Here is a 27,686-nt window from a genome sequence, read left to right as displayed (position 1 = left end):
TGGAAATAATATTGCTTATTTTATTAGAAACTGTCAGATCCTGTCACCAAACTAGTCCGTGAGCTAGGAAGTGTTGACGAGAAAGTCTTACTTATGTCTTTTCAATCCAAAACAGTGATCCAAAGTATATTTTCCCATTTCAATCATTTTCCTGTTTTAATAAGCCACTCCTCACTGTCCTTGGGTAATACTATTGTTTATTGATTACTCATTTTTAAAATGGAACCCCATCCATTTTATTTCTGCTTCTTCCCAAAGTTTCCAATTAAATAGAATAAGACCCTAATTTATGGTTCAAACACAGTGAAATGAAGGCTACATCTTTCATTTTTATCTTCTGCTTTGAAGTCCATGGATGGATGGTTTCTTTAAAAAGACTTCTTAAACATTAGAAAATATAAACACTGCTATGAATGGGAAGATGTGCAAAGGTTTCTTTACAGGTTTGTTTTTTCTTTTCTGTTTCGAAACAGGATGGGGAAACTTCACAAAATATAATACCACAGAAGACTCAAATCACTTTGACATCAATTCCATGCTGGGCTTTATAAGCAGAAGGCCAAGCAAATTCAAATATAAAAACCACAGCAATTTCTGTTCATATAGAATAAGATAGATTACTTAAGTTAGATGCCATGGGAGATGATATGCACCAATATACATGCCCATGCACCAGCATACACGTCCAATCTCCTCTTTTACTAACACAGGTAGAGACCTGAAATTGTAGTTTTGTTTGATGTTTTCAGGCTTAGCTGCCCTTGTACACTGTCATTTTCATTGCCTGGTTGATATATTTTGCCTAGAAATCTGTGTTGCAGAAGCAGTATCACTATTCTCTTTCACTCTGAAGACCTAAACATGAATCACTACACCTCTTAATCCTCTTCATGCAATCAAAGCATGTCCTAAAACACATTGACTCTCCAATCCCATATTCCCTACTCTTCCTGAAAGCTAATAGAACCAGACTAATTTAAAAAGACTCCTTAAATCAAATCAGCTCTGCAGTTTCTCCCAGTCTCTCTCCCATTCTTCAGTGATACCCCATCTGCCACTGGAATCTGCTGTGGCACAATCCAATTGTCCAGTTGTGACTTCACTGCTAAAGAGACCTGAGATGGCTTTGAGTACCCAGAAAATGATCAGGATTCTCACGCCTTTTGAATCAACCATTTCCATGCTTTAGACAGCACTGCATATAACAGGGTTTTTTTAAGGAAACGAGAAAAGAGGGACTGAAAAAACCTCACATTACCTAATGTAGTACAACTTGTCCTTAATCTATCGCTGGAGCCCTAAGTTGCATATGTATGATACATGATCTCTCTCAATTCAGCTTAGTTTAAGCATCATCTCCTCATTGATAGTGGAATAAAGATGTGGAAGCTCATGAGAAAAAAGGTATTCAGAAGTATCCATGAATTTTATTACCAATTCAGAAGAAGCTCACATTAATTGTCAAAATCAGTCAAGGGCACCAATTCTATGATGTCCTTACTGTAAAGCATATACAAGTTATTTTCTCTGTACTTGCTTTTCATGGTCACCATTTCACAGAGTACAGTTTGTCCTGGACAACCACAGACACATTCTGAACAACATCCTGAAAAAATCCTTGATGCATTTTTTTCCCCCTTCTGTCTGTTGTACAGTATGTTCCAAGTATGGAGGGTAGAAGACATTGCTAAAATACCATTGCTAAAAATCTTACCTACACTAATCTTAAAAACCTAGTCTTAAAAAATAATTAAATTCATGTTTCATCACTTTGTGTTTAAGAAATGCTTTTTCTGAACAATTAAAATGTGCAGATGCTTCATTTCGTTCCCAAAAATTAGCTGTCATTTACAGGTTCTCTTTGACTAAGCTGATCTTTGGCTTTCACATATTTCAGAAGAAAGCTTTTCTAACAAGTAAAAATTTTATTTTTCTAAGTCCTAAATTAGATACAAAATTATTCAGATAGTTTCACATCAGACTACCTTCAAACCCTGGCATGTAACTGGCTTGCTTTCCTTCTCTCACTCCATTGTCCTCTATCATGTCTTTCAGTTTAAATTTTTCTTCTCTTTCTAATTCTTTTCATTAGACTTATCTGTCTTTAGCTGTTACTCACTGTTTCACGGAGTAGCAAGTTGCGATGCTACTTCATAGCAAAGAAGGGCCACCGTGCAGAAGTCAGTGGCAAAACTCCCACTCACAGAAAAAAAAATCAGTCTGATATATTTTAACTGAAACTGCTCTGGACTATCAATTGGATACTTGCCATTATGCATTTGTTAACTTTTTACTTTTCTGGGTTGAAACACTTAGAGAAACTGAGTTTTCTCTCTTCTCCTCTCCTCTTTCCTTTGAAAGCAGCAAATATATTCCTTTCCTTTTAAAATGTAATTGTTTCTTACCATCCATGCTGTGACAAAATCTCCCATCCAAGTCCCAACTGCAGCTACCTTCATAAAATTTTCATTCCTGATGCCCATGAAGTCTGTTATAATGTATGCACTGTGGAAACAAGAACACAAACATAAGATATGCACATTTGCTCAATGTAGTTACAAAGAACTTGCATTAGTGACAAAATTTATGATTATCTGTGAAAGATTTCCCATTGCTTTCATAATAACTTTTCTGCTAGATCTGAGCCTTGACACAGAACTGAACCCATATGGGTCGATTCCAATTAGAAATGCAATGTGAATCTGATTCTGAAGTCCATGTCTCTTTTGAAGGTGCTAAAATAACAGTTGGCAAAGACGTTAGGATTATGTAAAGCTTCTGAAAGTAGAAAATGTTTTATGCTTTTCATCTTTTTTCTTTATACAAACAGAATTACAACATTCTTCAAATTGGTGACTTTGCAAAATCTTCATGAAAAATAAAAATCTTAAGGGTATCTTTAAAAAGATAATTGAGCTGCTTGACTTTTCACTCTATCAGTTATACAACCACACTTTTTAACACATCAGTGCAAGCAATTTTTACAAAATTTCAGTGAGATGTCACTGTTTCTAGATTTATACCATTTATTTTCACAGATATATTTTACATAAATCCAAAAGAAGCATTTCCATTCTGCCCAAATAATGCAACAGATAGGATTTACAACATCACTTGGTATTTGATTTCAAGTTCACCAAGATGCTATAAGGACAATTAAGAAGTTAAAGTTATTTGTTCTGGATTAAAACTTTTCTGAAAAAAACCATAAATTTTAACATACTGGTATCCTTTTCTAAAAGACTTTTATAGTGGTCAGTAAGAGGCAACTCTTCTCAAGAGCTAATAATGATGATAATGAATATCAATGGCAATTGTATTTTAACTTTATAAGTGTTTTATGTTACATGTTTTATGTAATGTTATGCCTATTTACATATGTGCGTAAGTGACACAGTCACATGTAAAAGTGTCCTTGAACACTGTGCTATCCATTATTCAAATCTCACCATTATTACATACAAAATACTGCAATGTCTAGGAGCTATACAGACCATATCTCTGCATCTGGACCAGTGCAAACTGATTCCCCTCTCTGGACCAGTTCTGTTAAAATCTAAATACCTGATCAAGACAGAAGGTCTTGCTAGCATGAATCCATGTGCAGCATGGTATAATTTCTTAGAGACAATTTAATATGTTGTAGAACAGAAATATTATTGTCAGTGAATAGTTTCATGACACATGAAAAATGTCATGCTGCAACAGCCCTTTCTATTATACACATTATGACATTTCAGCTGGTATGTCACTAACAAAAATGCCATCTGTTTGTTTTTCCTGTTGAACAGCACATAAATGAACAGCACTCTGATTTTCTGCTGAAAAAAAAATTCCAAACAATTTTTAATAACATTCCATGTAGTTAAAAGATCATCAAAAACTATCCTAGATTCATCATGCTATAAATAAGGAGGTAAGAACCCAAGAACAGGGTCAGCCTGAAGTCTCCCTGTTTCAATGCTGTCTCCAAGAAAGGGCAACAGCACAAACAAAGGAAGACAGAAAACAGGCAAGCACACCCCTCCCAGATATATTCTAGATGCTTTAGAACCGGAAAATTCCTTCGGAATTCCTTTTTTCCTGCATCTTGGGCATGCCATTCTTATAGCATCTGAGAAGGGAGAAAATACCCAAGTCTGCTTTCCTTAAGAAGGCGTCTTCTTCACAAAGAAGGTATGGCAATAAGTGTTGTTTGTAAGGAACAGCCCTCAAATGCAAAGCACACCTTAGTCTTCTCCATCAGTGGGAAACATATAAAAAACCCCAGAGTTCTCACCTTTTGTTATATGCACTACACATTCTCATATGCTTTATGCATGATTACACGTGTACAATAAGCAAACACCCAGAAAACAGGCCACTTGGGCAACTCCTATAGCCCTGGCGTATAGAGCAGCCCTACCACAGTCACCCTGGCAGGCTGCAGGACACAAGGAGGGTTAACCAAAAGGCTGAGGTGCCATTGATCTCTGAATATGGGTATTACCTAGTAGAAGAGAAATCAACCCAGACATAAGCGATTCTTTTTAATGGAAATTGAAATTCTTAGTGTAATCACTTGTTTTTACGAATGTTAGAAGTATCAGAAGGCTTATAATAAGGTTGAATGAACTGGATATAACACTTATATACACAGAAAGACCTTGAAAACATCATACCTTCCCAACAGTTCTTTTTGTCATTTCAAACATGAAAGCATCAAAGAAGTCTATAAATTGTGCATTCTGGTCTACAAGTAAATAATGCTTTAATTAAATTCGGTTAGTATCAAAATAGCATATTATTATAAAGAAACTGTTAGGAATATAATCTGTGCATGTTTTAAGTGCATTTACTGATTAAAATACAGCTACAACTTTTTATGAACAGGAAGAATTTTTTTTAGCATTGTCATCTTATTAGAAATAGTAATGAAATACATTACTATTTCATTAACTGTTAGCATTACATCCTGTGTCTTTTATGCTCTCTGCAGAACTATTTTTCTTCTAAAAAACAAAGAGAAATTGACTATTTTAAAATAGGGATTTGGGGCTGCTAAAAATGAATTTAAAAAAAAGAAACCAAACCCTCCAGTTTTCATTCACAGGTGTTACAAGTAAGACATGCTTTTCTGACGATACTATCTGGATATATATTATAACATTACCAAAAGTAAAATTAGTTCTATTGTGGAAAATCCTCACATTTTTCTTGCTTTAGCTAGTGATAAGAGTAGTTTTCTTCAATTGTTTAGTCTTCTTCCTGGCTAGGACCCATGTCTGCACCTTGCAGGAGGACAAATGTCTCCTGGGTTCCAGTTAACTGTCATGGTCAGCCCAGATTTTCTATACCTTGTCAAAAAGCTTCTGTTTGCTTTGCCATATGTGAATTCTGCAGCAAGGCACAAGCACATTGCATGAGCAGAACAATCTGAGGAAACACTGAGTGACAAAGCACAGCAGGTAAAGCACAGAGTAAGAAGGCTCTTATTAAAGAGACAGGATAAGTGTAAATAATCAAAGTCTGAGGAGCCAATACTTATGAATATTATAAATAAATGACAAATTTGTGACTGGGATTTGGGAGCCTTTCACAGTATGACTGGAAGCTGCAGCTCCAGGGAAACTGCTCTTAGCAGGCCAAAGTCTAAGGAAGTTAGAGCAATATTTTAATAGAATAGGACAAAAGAGAGGAATCAAAAGACAAAGGAGATTTGAGAAACAAAGTTCTAAAATTGATTTAAAAAAATAAAAATCATAAGTAACTGTCTACATCCATGTTGACACAAAAGGTTTGTTAATAACCATGAGTCAGTAAAAAGACATATAAGCCCAGTGTATTTACAGCTTCTGAAGTTAGCAGAAGTGTGCACAGAATGGATAAAGAGAGAAACAACCACACTAACCCAGAGATTTTGTTCAAAGGAAGGTATCAGAGGATTTTTTCAAAGGACAATGGTGCTAAAATGACAAAGAGTCTGAAAGCAAATGGAAGGTTTTAAATTTTACATTGGATAAAGATGCACAAATCCCTGTGCATCTTTATCTGTGGTGGTATCAAAACTGATATATCAAAATATATCTGGTGGTATCAAAACTGTTCCAAGCACTGGAAAAAACATAATAACTGAGACTCATGTCTCAGTGCTGAGATTGTGTTTTCTTGACCATCACAGAATCTAAGAGTGGGCTATAGCTTCAATACAGACACTTAAATTTAAGTGTAAACCAGGAAATCAAACACTCTGTCGAGCTTGGTCAGGCTGGGTCAAGGATTTACTTGCCAAACATTACTTCTTGATGGCTAGCATGTCAAAAAACCCATGTTCACATATTAAAAGGGATTGTTAAACCTATGTGACTAAGTGATTCCCAGTGATGTGACATAACTTGATCTCCAGATGATAATCCAAAGAGCTCTGTATCTCTTGTGAGGCCTGTGACATAACTGACAATCCAGACACATCTGACCTGAACCCTGGGTGTCCAGGGACAGCAATGAGATAATAGACACTTTGAGGAGGTTTTAGTTGCCTTTTAAAGCAATTTTAGCAACCTTGATGCATCTTAACTAAGCTTCAGCTGGTTCTTTATACATTGTAGAGTACTGAAGGCATTGGGCTGGCACACAGCACACAGTGCATGTTCTGTATAGAGCCAACAAGAACTGCACTCACAGAGATTGATAATTTAATGCTCTTTAAAAAGGAGGGGAGGCCTTGATATCTTTTATGTTGAGTAACAAAAAGTCTGCACATGTTCTGCATTCTGATATGCACTTTTCTGAGATGGTTTTATTATTTGGCCTTCCCCCTAAATAGCTGATTATCTATATGGAGCTCATCTTCCTTGGTGCATCTGACAAAGTGAAATGCCTTGACACTGGCAAACAAGTAAAAGCACGGGAGTTCACACAGGCTGCAAAGAACCATGTGTTTAGATGTGGCACCACAAGCTTCCATTACTCTCAATTTAGAAGAGGCAGAGAGTGTCAGAATAACTGAAAACATACATAAAAGGCTGCAGATACAGATCCTGATCTGTATTTGTCACTCTAAAATGACAGAATGGCAAATGAGACACTTGGTAGCACTTCACTCAGCTGAAAAGCTATTCTTCTAATGCTAGGAATTGAAGTCAGAGCCACAGGGAACTGGAAGATGCCCAGAGACATCAAGACCTGCTGCCTTATAAACTGGCACAGCATAATGAGGAGATGGCATAATGCACAGCTACCAGCAAACAGCATAGAGAGCACAACAGCTATTCTTTCAGTCCCTAACCATCCCCAGTGCATGCTTTAGACATACAGATGAAACTTCTATGACACCAGAACAGAGAGAATTAAGAGGCACTGAACCAGGGATTTTGCTTGACAAGACATCAAAGAGGTAACAGCCACAAGAGGATCAGCAGGCTAATCTCCAAGACACAAAAATCTGAGAAGCAAAACCAGCTTGGCTATAGTGAGGCAGATCCATGGCACAGTGCAGAACACCTGAGACTGACAGACCAAGCATCACTGTAGCTGAGCATCACTGGTTGGTAATTTATTTATCCACGCTTTTTTTTTATTTATTCATGATTTTTTTTTTTTTTCTTTACAGCAGAACTGCAATTCTGAAAACCTCTGCTCATCAGTCTACAGGCCTGAGGGCTATGTAACCTTCTCTGGGGACTCTGCTTGTAGGGCTCCCAAGCCATTAGAAGTTCTGCTGCTGGGATACACAGGAGCTCCTCACTGTCCACCGGAACAGGCCATCTAGTTTCTAGCTTTGCAAGCCTGCCTTTAAGACAAGGCCCATTGAAAAATGCAGCAATTTCAATTCTGTCTGTTAATGCAGAAGAGGTAGAACTTAAATGGTAGAACTTAAATGGTAGGGTATACACAAGATCCAGTCCCTATTCCAAGGGACACTGGTTTAATGCCCTTCATAGTTAGAGAATTGCACCTCTCTGTCATTCTCAATATGCAAAGATGATGAGATAAGAGGACGAGAAATACCTGTTTCAAGACTCTGTTAGGTGAGGTGAAACTGAAGCTGTATATTCTGTATTTTGTATAAATATCTTTCACATATAAGAAAAATATTACCTTTCCTTCACCTTTAGAATACATGCCACAGTATAGGTGTTTGGATTAGATCACAACCACAGTCTAAATTAAGGTGCCTAAGCAAACTGGGGCAGGATTTTTAACATATTTTTGTTCTTAATGTAGTTTTTTCTACTGCTGGTTGTAGGAGTTTTCTGTGTGGGTTTTTGTGGATGTTATTCCAACAAACCAAGCATTAAGCACTTGATTTCCAGTAGAGTCTGAACTTCTCTTAGGAGTTCAAGTGGTACTCATACAGGTTAACTTTTACCTAATTATGCTAATCTTCCTAGGCTGTCTCCACAATCAATAGATTTGACAGCAAATCAAAGCAGGATGTTAATTTAGATTATTTTCTTCTACGGCATAGTGATGTCATATGAAAATGGCCAATAGCTTACATCTAAAGGAGTGGCAAAATGTAGATCACAGTGACAGGCCTACTGCCAGAGGCTGTGAGAGTCTGCATCTCTACTGGGAAAATTTAAGGGATCTGCAAATTCAAAAGCAGTAAGGACCTCCATTTTGGGAGGAATGCAGGCCCTCCCTGGGTAAAGGTGAACTTTGGTGATTGTTGGCACATACTTTCAGTGAGTTTAAATTACAGGATTTGCCACACCTACATTTTTGTGTGTGTCTCTCAAACCCTAAATGACAAATAAAATTAGAGACAACGAAAGGACAAGCAGGGAATTGTACCCAGATTTCTTCCCCCAGATGAGCACCTTTCTCCATCATTACCTAAGGGCCCTGATGAAAATTATGTACTAACCCTACAGATTCCTCTACAAGGCACTTATGATGGACAGGATAGTCTGAGGAAAAGCATAAAAGGTGCATGAAAAGAGAATTAAAAACCCCTGAGTTTTCAAATACATTATGTCAATGAGGTATCTTTTACAAATTTTCCAGGATTTTTGCTATTCATGTGTATCACAAAAATATATATTCTGTTTAGTCAGAAAGAAGAAAAAGGCTGCATATAGCACTTTTCTGCTGCAAATACAGGCTACAATACTCAGCCAAGGTTGCAGAAACATTTCTATTTCTGCACCAACAGATGAATGCTCACCCATTCACACATAGCACAGCCTTACCTGTCCCCACCACACACTCAAACAAGCACTGCAGATTATATGCAGCTGCTCATGCTTCCATTTCAACTCTATGACTGAAGAAGTTGTTTTCACTGAAGCACTGACACACAAGGTTGCCCCATACATGCCAGTTTGATGCTGCAGGAGAGGATTAAGATATTTTCTAACTGCTAAGTGAATTTCTTGTTGAAAATTATTTTTGTGGATAATGAAACAAGTTAGGAGAACTTGTGACAAGTTAAGAGAACCATGCCAATTTTCAGCATTTTTTTTAATTGGGTAGTTAACATTCTGCAACTAATCTGCAACACTGTACTATGTCCTGGTATATTAAACGACCTATTTGATTCACTCCATTAGCCTATAACAGTATGATATCAGAATAATTTTACAGTTAAAAGTACCAAAATGCGAGATAAAAGAGGTGCCCAGGGACATAAATAAGACAGGTGGCCTTGGGCACCTGTTAAGTGTTGCAGATATGCTCATTTTAAAATACAGATACTTTTTTTGGTGTGTGGTATTTCAAAATATTTCAGATATTTCAGCTACTAGAATTTGAAAGTAACAGATTTTTAAAAATTAATTAACATATCTGAAAAAAGCCACAGAAACTAAAGAATATATCAGGCAATACATTTATAAAGGTGAAGCAAGATTACTAATTTAGAAAAAAAGAGATGTAGTGATAGTTTTTTTTTTAATAAATAATGGTTAGCTTTTAAACTTGGTGAGATACTGCTAAGAATGGATTTGAGTACTGCTGCACTGGCTGTACTCTTCAGAAAGAGCCATGGCTTACACACATCCATGCCTGTTTTTGACATTTTAATATGGCTAAGAAGGGAAAAGGACAGATGTGTAGCAATATTCTCAGAAATGGAAGTTCAAAGACAAAATATTATTCACTTAAAAAAAAAGAGAGAACTGTTCTAGAATATAAACAAAATTAAATAAAACAGTATAGCTGGAACTCTATCATTCTAACCAAGTGCTTCGATAACTTTAAAAGTTTAGTGAATTTCAGCCGAAGTTTCTATTTTCTATCAGCTGTTTCAGCTGTAGGGATGACAGAGAAGTTTAAAAGCATTATTACAATGAATAAACAAGTAACTGCAGTATTATTGCTATTCAGAAAGGGGAAAGTAGGACAATTTACAGTTTTTACAAAACACCAGATAGACTCTGCTTGTAAACAGCAGTGCAACTGGGAAAGCAGAGGAAAAAAAAATTTAAGTAAATTAATTATTTAATTAAAGTTAATTAATTAATTAATTAATAACTTGCAATTATTAGCAGATGATGCAACTTTGCATATTAATCATTCTCTAACTTACTAAACTTCCCTGGAAATTTGATGAAAAAATTGGAGTTTTTTATTTAAAAATAATGATACTCCAGAAAACTACAAAAAATATGCTGTAAGTTAATGAGTTGGAAAAGAAATGTTGACACAGAATCTCTGCTGACCAATACTAGTGATCATAACTGAAGAGAATTTGAAGTGATCTGAAAAGAGTTGTAAGCCACATTCTTTAAAAGGGATACTATAATCTGATGTAGCTACAAACGAGCCCTAAATAAGAATCTTCTGAAACACTTCCTCTGCAAATGGTTTGTTCTAAACAGTTCCATAGCCTGCAGACACATAACCAATATTCTGTGGATAAATCAAAATTAATTAATTTGGAAACTGTCACAGGAGGAAAAGTTATTATTTAAAACTACTTACAGGTGTAAACAGAAAATATCTTTCAGGTTGGATGGGGCTTTAGGCAAGCTGTTCTAGTGCACAGCAGCTCTGCCTGTGACAGGGGGATTGGAACTGGATGATCTTTAAGCTTCCTTCCAACCCAAACCTTTCTATGATCCCATGATTCAGCTATGTATATTTGGCTTTGAATCTGTTTAAGATGTCTGGTGTGTATCAGTCTTGCTGCAGTCTATAAAACCAGACAGAGATATAGAAACTAGAGCTGTTAAAAAAAAAATATTTACCATGCTCAGAGGTACCTTTGAGAAGAAATGGAAGGAAAATGAGCTTTGACAATTCAGGGGCTGGTCTGAGGATTTGGTTGGCTTCCCTCATAATGTACTACCAGCAACAGATTGCAGAGCAGATGGAAAAGAACTAGACTTCAAGCAACGCACAAATCATGAAATTGAGGAGATTGTTTCTTTACCGTACTACTTGAAAAGTGTATATAAAGAACAACTGTGTCCAGGGCCAATCATTTGACAGGAGCTGGCACGTAATTGCAGAAGAGATTTTCACATGGAAAACACAGCAAAGAAGACAGCCTGTTCTTCCACTCCTTGGCTGACAAACACCTTTGCTGTGACTTCTAAACCATCCAATGGTTGATACCAGTCCAACACTTGATATAACTTTGCTCTGTATTGTACTGGCTGCTTTATTTTCTGGTCCCTACAATTCTCAGCATTTTAAATAAAATTAGCATTTATATACAGAGGGAAAAGTGACAGAAGGTTTTTATTGATTTTATCCTCAAATCAACAGCTCTCTATTGCAGACTTTCCATTTCACAACAGTCTTCTTTTAATGTCTTGAAATGAGTTATCAGAAGACAGATATATCAGAACCACACATTGCTCAGGTTTTTGCTCCACCACTGTCACTTGCAATACAGTAAGACACACAAATGAAGAAAATGCACACTTTGTGGTCTGAACTTCATTGAAAAGAATATTCTCCTAATTTTCATACTCCTACTAAGGAGTAGTACATCTTCAAACAACGCAGAGAGAGAGAGGGGGAGAGAGAGAGAGAGAGAGAGAGAGACAGAGAGAGACAGAGAGAGAGACAGAGACAGAGAGACAGAGAGAGAGATATATGCACATGGCTTTTTTGACACCCAGACACTCAGCTTTTGTCACTTTTTGACACTCAGCTTTGATGCTTTTGGCTGCATTTTTAAGGCCGGTTAGTTACAAATACTAGAGTTTCATCTCAGTTCAGACTTTTTAAAAGTCTCAATTTCAGCTAGTAATTCTAGGATTCCCTGAAAGAATTCACTTCTCCCCAGAGCAGATGGGGAAGAATAAGCACATTACAGACATTTAGACATAACTCATCTGATTTATCTTAAACATCTGCACTGGGTCTGGCTGAGATGGAGTGAATTTTCTTTAGAGCATCTTGTATAGTGCTGTCATTTAGATTTGTGACCCAAAGAGTGCTGATAACACACTGGGGCTGCCTACCTATTAGCTTACCTTGTTAACATGCAAGAACACCTCTGAATCAGATTAATCATCTTCTGGGGATCTCAGTTCCGTTAAATGAAAAGTAGTTAGTTAAATGCAAACTCATCTTTATTGGATTCTTAAACTATGAAATGTGACCAAATATGGATTTTTATGTTTTAAGACTGGCACAGTTCCAATTTCTAGAGTGAAGGTCTAACATTCCTTGTAGGCCTACACATATCCCAAACTGCAACTAAAACCAGTGACTTCTGTTAAAATATGTAGTGTGGAAAATACCATTCTAACTGAAAAAAATCACCTTTAAACTCATACATAAGACTGAAAAATACATTTCCAAATCACATAAAAGATTATGTGGTAAAACACTGTCAACCAGAAATTTTTCAAAGAATGAGCAAACTTCAATTAAGATTTTATTAAAATTTATTAAAATTAATTATCTTCATTTGTTAATGCCAATTATTTACCAAACCAAACTGCTCCATAAAATTTAATTTTCATATTTTTTCCAAAGTCTCTAAATCTAGATAGAAGTACTGCATTCTTACATAGAGATTAAGTTTGTATCATCCCCTTCTGGCCACTGTCTGGGACGCTTATACCATTTACATCCTCAGTTCGAAATTCATGAACCAGAAAACTTCACAGTTATATTTATGATAAATGTGTCAATCTAGTGAGAAATTTTAACATTAACATGACAATGCAGATGATGTACAAAATCTCTAAAAATAAGCATCACCATGTGTGTGAGTTATCTCCTGCAATGTTTAGAGAACATTTTCTTGTCTTTGTTTGAATCCTGTTCAGTCAGTAATCGGTCACATTTGTGAACTTAAATCCCATTTCTTGTTCTGTACTACAAATGAAAATAAAATCCTCTGCTAGATAAGAGAAAAGAGAATGGATTTTGACACTGTCTCTTTTGATTTACTGGTTGTACAGGCACACTGTGCATTACACTGAGTCATCTCTTTAATTTCCCCAAAGATTGTATCTCAGAACTGGCAGGAGATCTCCCCCTTGCAGGAATCCAGTTCCACTGTTTCGTATCCAGTTTTCACATTTCCTATTATTCTGGAGGGAGGTCATTTACCAGCACTCAAAGATGATGGATTTTTACTCTTTTCTGTAGTGACCAGAATTCAACTGTTCTACAGGTGATCCTTTATTCCAAATAAAAACCCAGAAAAGTAACACTGCAAATTAATGACTTTTACATTTTCTCCTATTTTTATACTTCTCATGAACACATTGAATAATTTAGGTTGGAAGAAAACTCTGGAGATGACCTAAAGCAAACTCCTGCTCAACTCAGGGTTGATTTCAACCGTAACAGGTTGAGGGATGTTGAGATCTTCCCTCAGCAGCACAGCACAGCCCAAACTTTCACCTTTGAAGTAATCATGCTGTTAGATAAAGAAAAGCACAGTTGGAAGTACGACCAAATGTGTTAACTGGTTTTGGACAGAGAAGCCCACAAAGAATTCTTGTTAAACAAGGATTTACTAACAGAATGATAAATAAATAATTTTTGGATAGTTAACAAGACATCTTCACTAATCAGGCTTTAACTGAACTGCTGAAATAGACAGCAATTATAGGTTTTTTTAAGTAAGTATTTCTCTATCCCCCTTAAAGGAAAACGAGACTTTAGCATTAGTTTATCACATTGTCAGGAAGCTTTCCTAGGGCTAGGTGAACTCCTTATTAAGAGACCGCTCAGGAGTGAAAGAAACCATGCCACGGAGGAGGAGCATAGGGTGTGTCCTCTGCAGGGCAGCTGGACTTTTACTGCGGTGTGGATATGATACATTTTCATTTACTTTTCCAACATATTTTTCACCTTGTGTTCTCTCTAATCTGTTGCAGGCTTGACAATACCTGGCACAGCCATATCCACCCTGTATGTAGTATGGCTGGCTGTGACAGTAGGCACAGTGTTGCCCTCCTATGCAAAGGTGCCTGTGGGAAGACAGCACAAGCCACATGCCTTTTTCTAGATACCAAAATAAGTTAGTGTTTGGAAAAGAAGTGCATGAACTCTGCTGGTATCATGCCTTCAGTCTGCAAGAGAAACAGCCAACAGAAGTTTTCTGAGGGTTTTACACTACTTTTCTTATTTTGTTTTAGAGTCTTATCATTACATGTACCTCTTTTTATGCCTCTCAAAAAAGATTTAAATCATTGTTGTTCTCAGAAAATGTTATATGACTACCATGAGATAAAACTGAAACTTTAAATGAAAATTTATTCATAAAAAATACAGAAATAGACCTTTTTTGTCCACAAAATAGATGATCATTAAACCAAATTAATTATTGTTCTTTTAGTCATGTAGAAGTAAAGAAACCCCATATGATTTGGCCAGACCAGCAGGGAACAAAATAGCTATGCTTCAGACGCACTTCCTTATCAGGGATTTGTTTTCATTTAAAAAGATGATGTTTTCCCTTATGGAAACTTCATGACAGAAGTGTCTCCTCATTAAACAGACACAAGCAGTTCATTTCAAAACAATGAAGATAGAAAAGATTATTTCTGGAGTAAGACCAAAAAGTCAATCCTATTTCTTTAAAAGCTGAATACACTGTAGAGACAAGTCAGTGTTTTAAGTCCTTCAAGAGAAAAAGTAATCAAAAGAGAAGAGTTTTCTTGATGCCACCAGCAGTGCCAGTTTGGAACAAATATTAGCTTTCAATAATATCAGATGACCCCCAGGGCACAGAGAGAGTTGAAAGTGGAATGGATCCTGTGTTACTGGGAGAACTTTCTTCCCCCAGATAGTCTGGGGATAAATTCCCCAAAAGATGAGAAAGAGAAGTAATATACGATGACATGTTTGACAAGCCAAGTTTGAAATGCTGACACTTTTATTTTTTACTGTTGTAAGAGGCTGCTGTCATACATTTATTAAGAATGTTTGAATAATTTTTCTGAGGCATTTTCAAATAATTATAAGCACTATGGTAAGCTTGAATAACACATATACAAAATCTAAGGTAAAAATGAGGTCCATATCCATTATACTTTGTCCCAAAATACTTCTGGGCAGGGGTACAATAAAGCAAAAGAACCTGACTGGATACTGAAGAGATCAGCTATAAGAAAAAAATGGCAATGAAAATGTTTGCCATCAGGCTCTCTTCTCCTGGGCAATGCAGGCACTACAGTAAACTTCCTTACTGCAAGGAGATTTCTGCCACAATATAGGCCTTCATTATTAATTGGCAGCTCTTTCAAGAGCTGATGACTATGGCTGTAATAAGAAATTTACGTTTAAGGCAGGCCAAGTGAGTAAGTGACTACTGCTTACTGAAATAAGAGCCATGAAACAATAGTGTAGCAAGTGCCAAAAAGAGAAGCGGTGCTGAAAGAGAAAAACTCATATATTTGTATTTCAGACATTGTGTGGCCTCTAGTCTCATTCATGAGTCTTTTCTTAATGGAGGGAACCTACCCAGAGCTGATCAGTTTATAGCTGGAGAAAAAGCAATGTCCATGCACCTTGAGTTTTGTAGTACTAATTTCAGGCTCTGACTACTATTTCCTTGCAGATGTTGCTTACATAGCTTTTTCCTTATGCATGATGTCCATCTGAGATGAATTTCTTTAATATTTCATGCTTTAAACCGCTTTTTAAAAACAAATTTTTAAAAACAAAACAATATTTTAACTATAATATTTGAATTTCAATTTTAAATATACATATATGTTGATTAGCAGTATAGTTTTTGAGTAATGGATAAGAACTTCATTAACTCCTTAAACAGGAAGAAGGGATGGAGAACTTACAAAACGGAAGTTTTGGGGGAAAAAGTGGAAACCTTTTTAGGTTTGGTCTGTTATCCCAGCACTGACCTTTGAGAAGGTTAACAGTTAAAGGTTAAAGGTTAGCACAGTAGATCGCTCATTTTTCAGATCAATCTGCCATTTCACGAGCAGACGTATGAGCTCTGCAGGTGAGTGAAACATTTTCAGTACAGGGAAACACCAATCTGCTACTGTTCTACTTTCCATCAGAGAATTTTTTAGACTAAGATCCTGAAGGTAAAACTGTGAAATAGCAAAGTGAAGCTGCCTCTGAGAACGTAGGTAGTATAAGCCAACATGTTTTGCTTTAAGACAAATGCTTTTTACTAAAACAGATGAGGGTTCAACTTCTGACTGGGAAAGTGCTTCCTAGAACCAAATTCTTCCAACTGGAGCAGAACTTGCAGTGGCAACAAAAAAAAAAAAAAAAAAAAAAAAAAAAAAAAAAATTGGAAATAATATTTAAAGCAGCATAAAATAGATTTATAGGAGTACAACAGCAGATGCAAATACTAATAGCAGATATCATTATCACTGTTTTTCAGAGCCTTGGCTTTTACTTTGTTTACAGGTTCTAGAAACAAACGTGCTTTGTGGTCATTAACTAGTTTCTGGAGGTCCAGCTCTTTCTGTCTTAATTGGCATTCTTACAGTCTTGAGCATTATAAAGACAACTCACATGGTGATCGGAGGAGGAACCACACTAAAGATGGATTTGTAAAGTCAAACCAAAAATGAAGCAAACACACATTTAACCTGAATTATATTTGATAATCTAAATTACCTGAATAATGTTCATACTTACCTTCTAACATCAGTATGTGTAAAGCATTCTGAGCCTGATTTTATGTAAGTACTTTATGGAAAAAAGACCAAGTCATCTCTGTTCAATGGCATCGGTCCCTCCTCTCTTCCTGACAATATTTTTCAAAAGCTTCTTGAACAATATTGACTACAGCACATTTTCATTCCTTTTACAATTATAAATATTGCCTTGCATTAATAAATACAAATTATAAAAAGCAATAAATAAATTATTCACTTCTGCACAGGGCTATTTAAGCTAATTTCAGACTGATATAATCAAAACAGGCTTCTGTTATAACATTTTGGACAGAAAGGCTGTTATGATCAAAACTAATGTTTCCCAAAATCTCAAAACATAAGTTCCTTTAAGCCAATCCTATACAGAACTCACACTGTTCTTGTGTTAGTAGGACTCCAACCTTGGTCATATACAGGTAACTTCATGGGAAAATAGTTTTGTAAATTCTGCTTTTCGCCGGATCAATACTGCTGTTAACAGGAAAGATTGAGCAACATAGCAACTGCATTGGTTGCTACTTAATGTCAACAACATTTAGAACGGTTTGTGCAATGAGTTTTTAAACAACAGCATTACATGGCCATAAAATAGCCTAAAATATCAGCATGATAGTCATTAATTTATTCTGAAAGGATTTCATTAATGGAATTGAAAGGCATCATGTTACTCATTTGCTAGGCTTCCCTAAAATAACCTTCCCTAAAATAACCTGGATTTATGCGTATACTCTGTCCCAAGGCTTTTATCTTGGATCCATTCCAGCCTTGAAACAGGTCCAACTGAGAATTATTTCCTCCAAACTAGTAATAGCCAATAATTCTAGAAGCTCAACTGAACAGTTTCAAGTCAATGCAATCTTACAAATAGGTAAGATTTTTGCTTAGTATTATCAGGTTACAGGAGTCAATAATTTTTACAATATTTTGAAATTTTCAGCAAACCATCATTTTAACCTTTTCGAAGCCTACACTCAATATCTTAAAAAAAACATAACATAACTGAAGTAAACAATATCCCAGCAACTAGAGTACTTCCATGGGTTTATTAATTACAAATAAGAACAAGTATTAAGACAAAATATGCAGCAGGGATCCAATGAAATGACAGACTAAAAAGACTATCAAGAACTTAATGCTCAAGTGTGTAATTCTGAATCTCTGCACAAGGCCATGAAGTATTGTAAATAGGTACCAACTGGACTGGTCTAATTTACATTCAGTGATGAGCTGACCCCACCTTTATCTCATTTCATTATCTAGTAAAGGAAAAGAATCTCAGGATGAGATGGATGGTGGTCATTAATAGTGCACATTACCTTGTTCTACTGCATACATACAGATTTCACCAAATACTAGCTTTAACATATAATAGAAGGCTCAAACAATAATACTTAAGAAAACTGCTGCAAGGTGAAGAATGTAATATCTACAAATCTGGGGCTATTACACATTTGAATTTTCTGAAACATCCTCATCAGCAGAGTATTCAAGTGCACTTTTAACTTACTATAATTTAGGAATTAAATACATATACTTTTTGATTCAGACCTAAAAACAACAGTAATTCTACTGAATTTCCCCTCTTTTACTGCATTTTACAGCAACTGCCACTGTGTACAAATCTCTGTTATTAACACAAGTGTGGGGGAAATTATATTGATTCTTTTATTCACATTCCAATTCCTGAATCGTTATCTACACTTTTTATTTACATACTTAGTTCCATCATCTCAGTCTTTTGGTTTTCTATTATTTCTCTTTATGCCACCATGCCTTAGGCCTGCTTACACTGTGAATTACAGTACTGGAGTGTGAACCAGGAGATGCTGACACTGCAAAAATGCCTGGCTGAGGAGGAAATAATTCTGTTATGAATTAATATCCCAGACACAGACAGACCAAAGAAACCACATGGAGCTGACAAGAGATAAATAGGATCATGCTGCTAGAATCACTTGCCTTGCTCTAGAAGAATGCCAAAATGAGAAGGGCTGACATTCCCACTAACATTTCAAGCTTCCAAACATAAATAGAAGTAATTTATTTTAACTTGTTGTAGACAGACATTCAGTCACAAAAGTACCAAATGTAGTCGAGCAATTTAACAGACACCATTTTAAATTAATTCTAAGGCTACAGAAAAAAAAAAAAAAAAAAAGTTGGTTCCATACATACCAGGATAAAGGTACAGTTCTAGTCAAATTCTACATCCCAACGGGATATGCCATTTGATGTGTTTATCTCAGAACAGTTCAAGTTGTTGCTTATGTTCCTATCAATTCCAAACTAATTCTAATGACAGAAAAGAATTTATGTATCTTTAGCAAAATACTTTTTTTTTCTCAATACATGACAGCCTGGGTTTCACCATGCAGTGAAAAACAGCAAAGCTACATCAAAGGTCACAGGCAGTTGGGCATTTGAGAACATTCTACAGGACTAGAGAATCACAGAATGATTTGAGTTGGAAGGGACCTTAAAAATCATCTAGTTTCAAACCCCTGCCACAGGCAGGAACGCCTTTCACTAGACTGAGTTGCACAATGCCCCATCCAACCTGGCCTTGAACTCTTCCAGTAATGGGATATGCATAACCTCTCTGGGCAACCTGTTCAGTGTCTCACCACCCTCATCACAAAACAATTCCTCCTTCTATCCAATCACTTTCAGCTTAAAAGTGTTGACCTTTCTCCTATCATTAAAGACCTTGGTAATGTTTCTCTCTCTACTTCTTATGATCCACCATCAATACTTTGCTGATGGTGCTATTCCAGTGGAGCCAATTCTAACATGTAACAGGCACAAATACTAAAAGGCTTCTATAGGGTTTCCCTGCAGTCTTCTTTTCTCCAGGCTGAAAAATCCCAACTCTCTCAGCCTGTCTTCAGAGGAGAGTTGCTACAGCCCTCTCTCTGATCAACTTTGTAACTCTCCTCTGGATCTGCTCTAACAGGCCCATGACTGTCTTTTACCGGAGCCCCGCAACTGGACACAGTATTCCAGATGGGATGGCAGGAGAACTGGGTAAAGGAGCAGAATCAACCCCCTCGACCTGCTGGCCAGACATCTTTTGATGCAGCCCATAGTAAGACTGGCTTTCTGGGATGCATGTGCACGCTGCTGGGTCATGGCTTTTTTTCTAGTAATGCAAGAAAGGAAACCCAGAGATTTTTCCAACATTTTTATTTACAAGAATATCTAGCTTTAGAACCACTGACAGCAAAAAAACTTACTAAAGAACTACATACAGACATGCTTCATACAAGCAACAGTGTTAATGAGCTGTTTGCATCACTTGAAGCAGGTTAAGACTATTAATCCTTTGTTGCTGCCAAGTATGGCAGACAGATTTGTTATCTCTCTAAGAATTTGTCATAGTGTCCCATGGTAAATGTGTTTTTACGTTCTCTAATCATTGGTTAGCAGGTAAAAACTATTTGCCTGAGATTACTAATAAATTATGCATGTCACCTATATGGCAGCAGCTTAAAAGTCTGATTTTATAAATGGTCTATATTTTAAAGGTAACTAGTTCTCCTCCTCCTCAGTACTTAAGGGCCTGAACTTGACCTCAGCTTCCTGGTTGTGCCTACTTTTAGCAAGACAGTGAATGCCCTGCCAAGTCTTCCTACAGCTGCCTGGAAAAGTTATGAATTAATCAATTAACTTTATACGCATGTTTAAGCAGGCAAAAAAGACAATTTTTAAATTTTTAATAAATAAATTAATTCAATACTCATTTTTTCCCTGAAATAGGGGCAAAACATTGATATCAGAAAATTTTCTGATGGAAGATGAAATCAAAAAACTCAGTTCCAAACTTCAGTTTTGAAAAAAACATCTTCTATGCTGTTTTGTGGACTATCCTGCTACCAGAGAAGATTCAGTACATTGGAAAGTTATACTGGTGACAAGGAAGAAGGAAGACAGGAGTTATCCAAACTATACCTCCTATAATCCTATAAACCATTACAGTGACCTAGATTTATGCAAGCAGTAATGGAAAACCCTTTTAAAAGCCACCATTTTAAAACTATAGTTCCTTAAAAGTTAAAAAAATAAAGTAGTATCCTGTTGAAAATTTTAATTTAGCAGAAAATACAGTTTCTGTAGGAAATTCTTAATTAAAAGTTTTATCCAATTTATAATACAAATTTATGAGGTCAGGTTGGTTGGTTGCTTTGTTCCCCCTGCTGAGTCTGCCTGGAGTATCAGATTTTGGTCAAGCAGCACTCTTGAAGAGCCACAGCATTTTCCACCTCAGTTTAGCTACAGTTGTCTTGACAGCAGACGTCAAGAAAAATCTGCCGCAGGGGAATCAGACACATATGCAGAACAAATTTGGGGAAGACTTCAGGAATGGCAATGTGAAAACATTTTTAATGACATACTGCAGGAATGCTGAAAACTAGTAGTTCAAGAGTTTCAACCTGCTGTTGAAACAAGTAACTTTTGTAAATACAGAACGTCACCCAAGTTCTCTGCCACAGTTTCTGCAGTAGATTTAGTGGCTGATAGAAGATTCGGCTACATAAAGGATGCATCTCCTTGTGGTTTAAAGAAATCACAGAACTGTTACAGTGAATTACTTTTATTACTATAAAATTTATTTATCAAGAGATTAGAATTATTCAAAGTTGCTGTAAGGCCTCATTACTAAGGTATCAGTAAGAAAACACAAGCAGACATAACCTTGGGGTTTTGTCCACTGCAGTAGTCAAAATGAAACTAGGAAAAAGCAGAAAATGAGACATTTTGAACATTATTTATGAGGACATGTGAAGAAGTTCCATTACATGAAACCTGATTTTGAAATATTTATACTTTACTATTTCCATTCCTCCTCTCTTCGCTCTTGGCCTCACATAGTTATCCTCTCCTAGCTTCCAATGTCTGAAGTGGCTTCTCAATGAGCTTTCTATCTTCATTCCAGTTTTACAGCTGCTGATGTAAGTTCTCTGTTTACATCAGCATGAAACATGAATTCTATGTACATAAAGCATGAGTAAGATTTTAACAATGTGCACAATTACATATAAATGTATGTTTCTTTTTCCCGTTCCCTCTCCTGAGTATAAAAATTCACAAACAGATGCTGTTTCTTTTCTTTCTCAGTGGTCCACAGGCAGGAGGATCTCCTTGGGAATGGCAGTATTTTCAGTCAGGCTGTTCTTTTCAAAGCCTTCATTACAGAACAGTAGATAGAATAAAGCCTTAAATCTTCCTGCAAAACTTCTGAAGAGAGGACATACATTGCAAAATTAATGCTTTGTTCTGAAACTCAGTCATCTGATGTGCTTGCACAGAGAAACCCTGGTGTAAGCAGAATTCATCACCAGCTTCATAGAAGACCATACTGTATTTTTACCCCACTCTGAACTTTATTGTTTAAACTTAAGTATTTCAGTTTATTTCAGTTTCAAAACGGTAACAACAGTACAGTGTTACCCTTGAATTTCACTGTCTTGCACTGTGTTCAAGTAATTTGTTCATGAAAGTTTCTTGTTGCCTTAACTGGTTTCACCAGCTGGCATCAAGATCAAATTCTTTAAGATTAATATTCTACGAGGATATAAGCAGGTGGGGAAAAGTGTAGATAAAAAGTGTGGATATTTTGGTGTAGATCTCCCCACCATGCAAACCACAAGTAGGTCACGTTTTGGTGGCAGACCTTAAATTCGATTGACAAATTGAAGAAAATTTTAAAATGTTTTGAAAAGGAGCAACAATTCCAACTTCATGTGGCTTTTGTATATTAAGAGTTAGAAATGACGGTACAAGAGGTGAAAAGTAAACTATTATTTAAAGTGCTGCTTTCAATGGGAGCATTCTTCCCTGAATCAAAACAGCACTGCTGTCCAGCAGATTTAATAACTCCATTCAGGTGATGATGAGACAAGAGATATATAGGAGAGATTATACAATAGAGGAAATACGCAAAAAAAAAAAAAAAAAAAATCATTCGCTCTGCTCCGTTACTATCTGGGTGTAATACCAATTCTTTTTTCAATGGCAGTAAGCAGAATTTTAGCTTTCTTTTGCAAGGTGTCTGGTGTTAAATTGCTATTCTAATACATAAGGAGCAATAATAAATTCTAAGGGAGTTACCTGCATATAGATGTAACAAGGGGAAGAAAAATCCAAACGGAGACAATTTAGGGAATTCACCCATCTATGAATTTCCTTTTATGGTGTTTTCTTTTTTTATTTTATTTTACTTTTATTTTGTATGTCCCAGAAAGTAAATTCCATTTTATGTACATTTCCTCATCTGATTCTTCCTTCACTGTAAACTGAAATTTCACCTGGTGATGACCTTGCATGTGCAATAACATCATTAATTCAAGATGGCAGTTGTCCTCCCTGTCTTCATACTCCTTTTTTTTTTAACAAATTAGTCCTCCCTTCTTTTTCCTGGATACCACTGAAGATAATGTCATTTTTGAGGCTTAAGTTGAGCATTTAAGAGAAAAGAAAGTAAACAGCAGCAGCAGAGATACAGAGAATTATAAATTACAAAATTATAAAAGGAGAAACAATATGAAAAGAAGGTGTCATTAAATCTGCCTCCTAACACAAAATCTAGGAAATAGCTAATATAATTATCAGGAATTTAAAATAAGTAAGCATTTTCCAGGGTGCTTAATGTAAGCAAAAAATGCAGGTAATTTGAAAAAAATGGAATTCTAAATTCATGTAAGAAAACCCATACTACTCTAAGTAGTATAGGGTAAAGTAGTATTACGTACTACTATATAGATCCAGAATATAGGTCTGAGAGCTATAAAAATAGTATCACCAGAGAAGATTTTTATTGCTTCTGGGTCCCAGTGAAAACAAACATGCAGGAACAGCGCTTTATTTATGTATATGCTGGCAACAACACTGACAAATAATTTATTAATGTCTTAATGTTCCTCCTGGTACAACACAATTTCAGCCAAGGACACTTCAGAAAATTCCACAGAGCAACTAACCACTGTTTGTTTAAAGTGCAGACAGTTTCAGAACATTTTTTTAATACTTTGTGGTACCACTGTGCACATTTTAACCATAGCAAATTATGCCAATAACTAAAGAGCTTTTTCTCCTCGAAGAAATGGCAGAACAGTACAGTTCCTCTGAAGTTGTAATAGTCTTTGCACACAATAGCAACACAAAATCATAACTTGGTGCATCTATTTAAAAAAAGATACTTTGACAAAAAATAAACACTGTAAGTAGACAGGAATCAAAATTCAGTTATCTCAGTTTAGCCCATATTCTTCTCTGCAGAATTGCAACTAGAGAGTCACTGTTTTTCAGATGTCTCATTTTAGTTGATTCACAGAACTTCAGAGAAATGGCACAAAAGGAAATTATTACAACCAGCCTAATGGCCTGGAAGCAATGAGCTGCCTTTCTTATCCTGAGACAGAAAAAAACTGGAGCTTTCACTGTACGTGATCAGATGCTGTTTGACATCTCTCTACAGAACATCTGTTTGTTCACAACACAAACCATTTTCAAGACTGCTGTGCAGAATGGTGCTGTTTTGGATCCTAGACATCAGCTGCCTCCCAGTGGTAAGAAATACAGAAGTTACTGGAAAAGACTGAAAGGGAAGGCTGACCACTTCTGAAGTCCCGGCTTTCTACTCAGCTCCCACTTTCTATACTCCTGTAGGGCCACTGGTGCTCAATCCAGTACCAGACTAGAGCCAGGCTGAACCCCCCACACCGCCCAAATCACATGTATTGAGGATGCTCAGTCCTCAGCATTTCTTGTTTCTTCCTTTACAGGTCCAATCCTATTTTGCTAAGCAACTTGCTAACACAGATATGGACTGTACAGGTACCTCTTGACTAGCTGGAAGCAAGATGAGCCTGTGTTTATTCTAATCCTTTTGAGAAAGCTAGCAGCTAGTGCTAGCTTAGCACAGAGCCTGTTCTTGTCACTTTGACTTTCTCCAACTGTGAAAGAGATTCTATTCCATGACTTCTCCTTTTCTGAGCAAGGACAAATTTTGACCTGACAAAATAAACTGGGCAAAAGTATTTCAGAATAGATATGGGTGTTCTCTACAGGAAAAGCTTTTGATACCCAAGGTCAAAAAATATATAGTATATCAGGAAGCAAGTTTTCAAAGTGGGTGTCACAATAAGGGCCAGTTCTTCAGGAATTGTAGATCCCACCCATGCAATGTTGAGTCCACGATGCATAAGCACAGCAGGACCAGCCTAAGATCTGGTCTTCTGGAAGATGCAAACAGATGTGGGGAAGCAGAAAGAAAGCCTCCATCAAATAAGTAACAGTGAGGAACAAGACAATCACAGTACTTCTTGACTGTGCCAATTAAAAAGGTCCTGTGAAGATAATATAGGCCAGAGCACATCAATAAATTGGGATATTCATGTGAAACACCTATAGAGAGTATTAGATATTTCTTTTTTGTTGCAATATTGATGAGGAGAAGACAATCAATCTGGTGGCCCTGAGGTGGTCTCAGAAGAGAAGTCAGACCATAGGAAAAGAGTCTATCATGTCTATATTTAAGAATTCAGCTAGATTTAAGGCACCAGGTGAGTCTTATGAAGTCCTTTAATTATTTGAGTACATAAGAAACATTTTTAAACCCTTCTTCTCTTGAGGTGATGAGTAAATTGATCTGTCTGAAAAACTGGTACCTTGTGTGGTCTGTGTGCAGCTCTGTAACCTGGATATTTCATTCAAATTTCTTGCCTAATGGTTAGGAGCTGGTAGTAGAGGGCTCTGCTTCTCAGGCTCTACTCCTTCCTCTTTCAATCTCTTTTTCCATTTTTCAGGTGGGAAAGCTCACCTCTAGCCAGAAATGAAAAAAAAAGTTTCCTCAATTAACCAAGATATCAAGCAACCCTCAGCAGCGTGCCTGTCCCTGCTCCTTCCCTGAACCTTCCCTCAAGTACTTGTCTCCTGACAGGCAGGGCAGTGGCCAAACCAAATGCTCAGCACTCTGAAGGAAATCTCCGATACAAATGACAACTCACACATAAAGTCAGACTCCAAGGAGAAGCTAACAATGCAAAAACAGATTTTAAAACTAGTACAGGCACATCTCTTTGCAGCAAATTGCTTACTACTGAAGAAAATCTGTGGCCTGGAGGCTTGCGCTACACTTGTTGGTCTCCCACGGATATTTTCACTGCCCAGCTATGTATGCTCATTGTTCCTGTAATACTATCCCTTCTACTTAATGAATTAATTGCTTCCAATTAATTGACAGCAGCCTCATACTGTATTACCGAAGGATTACAAATTAAATATTAATTATGCTTCATTGTGCAGAAGAAATCAAATTAAACATAATCACACTCCATTATGAAGTAAGTACACTAGACATTTTCCAGAACAGATGCACACTGTCCAAATTATAGTCAATTCTGATATATTGTAAACAAGCTAAGACTCATTTATTAAACTGAAAGTATCACACCTCCCACACAGAAATGCATGAGACAAATGTTTAAAGCTTCAAATTTTCACAGATGGTAGCAAGGAGAAAACACTCTTAAAAGACAAGTATTTCATGCCTGCAGTCTTTAGCAGTCACTGGTATTCCACTGAAAGGAAAACAAAATTCCCAATACAGTTTTTCTTGTACCACAGTATCAGTCAAATCACTTAATTGCCATTGTGAGTTTGGCCTAACATCATGCAGAACTTCATCCACAACCACAGGTTGCCAGGTACCTAATCCCAAACTGCTAAAAATACATGTCTAAAAAGAAGTCTAATGGTTCTTCAGGGGAAAAAATATTCTTTTGCAATAAGGGCATCTGAGTTTTAAAAAACAGACTGAGAGAAGAAAGCCTAGAGAAGTGGAATACATCACTCAGGAAAAGGGTATCTTCATCAGTGTGGTGCCTTGCAAAGGACAGCTCTGTTTTCCTCCTCATGTTCTCTGAAACTTCACCCGCTCTGGGAGAGCAAGTGGAGTATTTTTGGAGGTAGTGGGAGGAAGAAGGATAAAGGAGAGACAGATATCTCCAGAGAAACTTCTTTTTTCTCTCAAAAGATTGACTCCAAAACATCTGATTGTCAGTTTAACCAGTGAACGGAAAAGTTATTACAGGAGCTGAGCCAGATCCTTAGTTGATAAAAGTTTATTTAGCTCCAGTGATTTCAGCAACAGAGGAAGTGAGCTCTCAAGGAGTCAAGACAGCACCTTTCTCAACAATACTTCCTATGAATTTGATTCCTTTTAAAAAGGTACCTTATGCATAAACAGCTGGGTAAAATTTTTAACAAAGAAAAACCCCAAAACAACCAACAAAACTGAAACAAAACACCATCCATATTTTGAAAACGCTCCCAATGACTTTCTAGTCATCACTATTTCACTCTACCAGTCATCACTAACAACGTGAAAAAGACCATTTCAGCATATGATAGGTATGTAAGTAGGTAAGTATTCTCAACATATTCATGCAAGTGAGTCATTTCAAAAATTCTGATTCAAGAGCCCCATCAACCAGCAGCCATCTAGCAAAAACATACATCCTGCTCAGCAGCAACAGAATATGACCCTTTAAATACGATCACATCTGAATGCAAAACCAAATCAATTTTTCACAAGTGATATCTATAAGAATGTGCAGTGAATTATTTTGCATTATAAGATGC

At 36.5% G+C, this 27,686-nt stretch overlaps 1 protein-coding gene across 2 annotated transcripts in view; it reads right to left on the bottom strand.

Annotated features, from left to right (window-relative positions):
* Positions 1-27,686, bottom strand: part of TMEM117 (transmembrane protein 117) — a 175,282-nt gene that overhangs the window by 102,334 nt on the left and 45,262 nt on the right. For both annotated transcript variants that reach the window (XM_066319056.1, XM_066319057.1), the window contains exon 4: positions 2,406-2,505. In XM_066319056.1, coding sequence (XP_066175153.1) covers positions 2,406-2,505 — 100 coding nt within the window. The remainder of the gene's footprint in view (positions 1-2,405; positions 2,506-27,686) is intronic.

The sequence above is a fragment of the Sylvia atricapilla genome, chromosome 5 (assembly GCF_009819655.1).
Source record: "Sylvia atricapilla isolate bSylAtr1 chromosome 5, bSylAtr1.pri, whole genome shotgun sequence".
NCBI classification, from domain to species: Eukaryota; Metazoa; Chordata; class Aves; order Passeriformes; family Sylviidae; genus Sylvia; species Sylvia atricapilla.
This window is presented reverse-complemented; position numbering and strand designations above follow the sequence as displayed.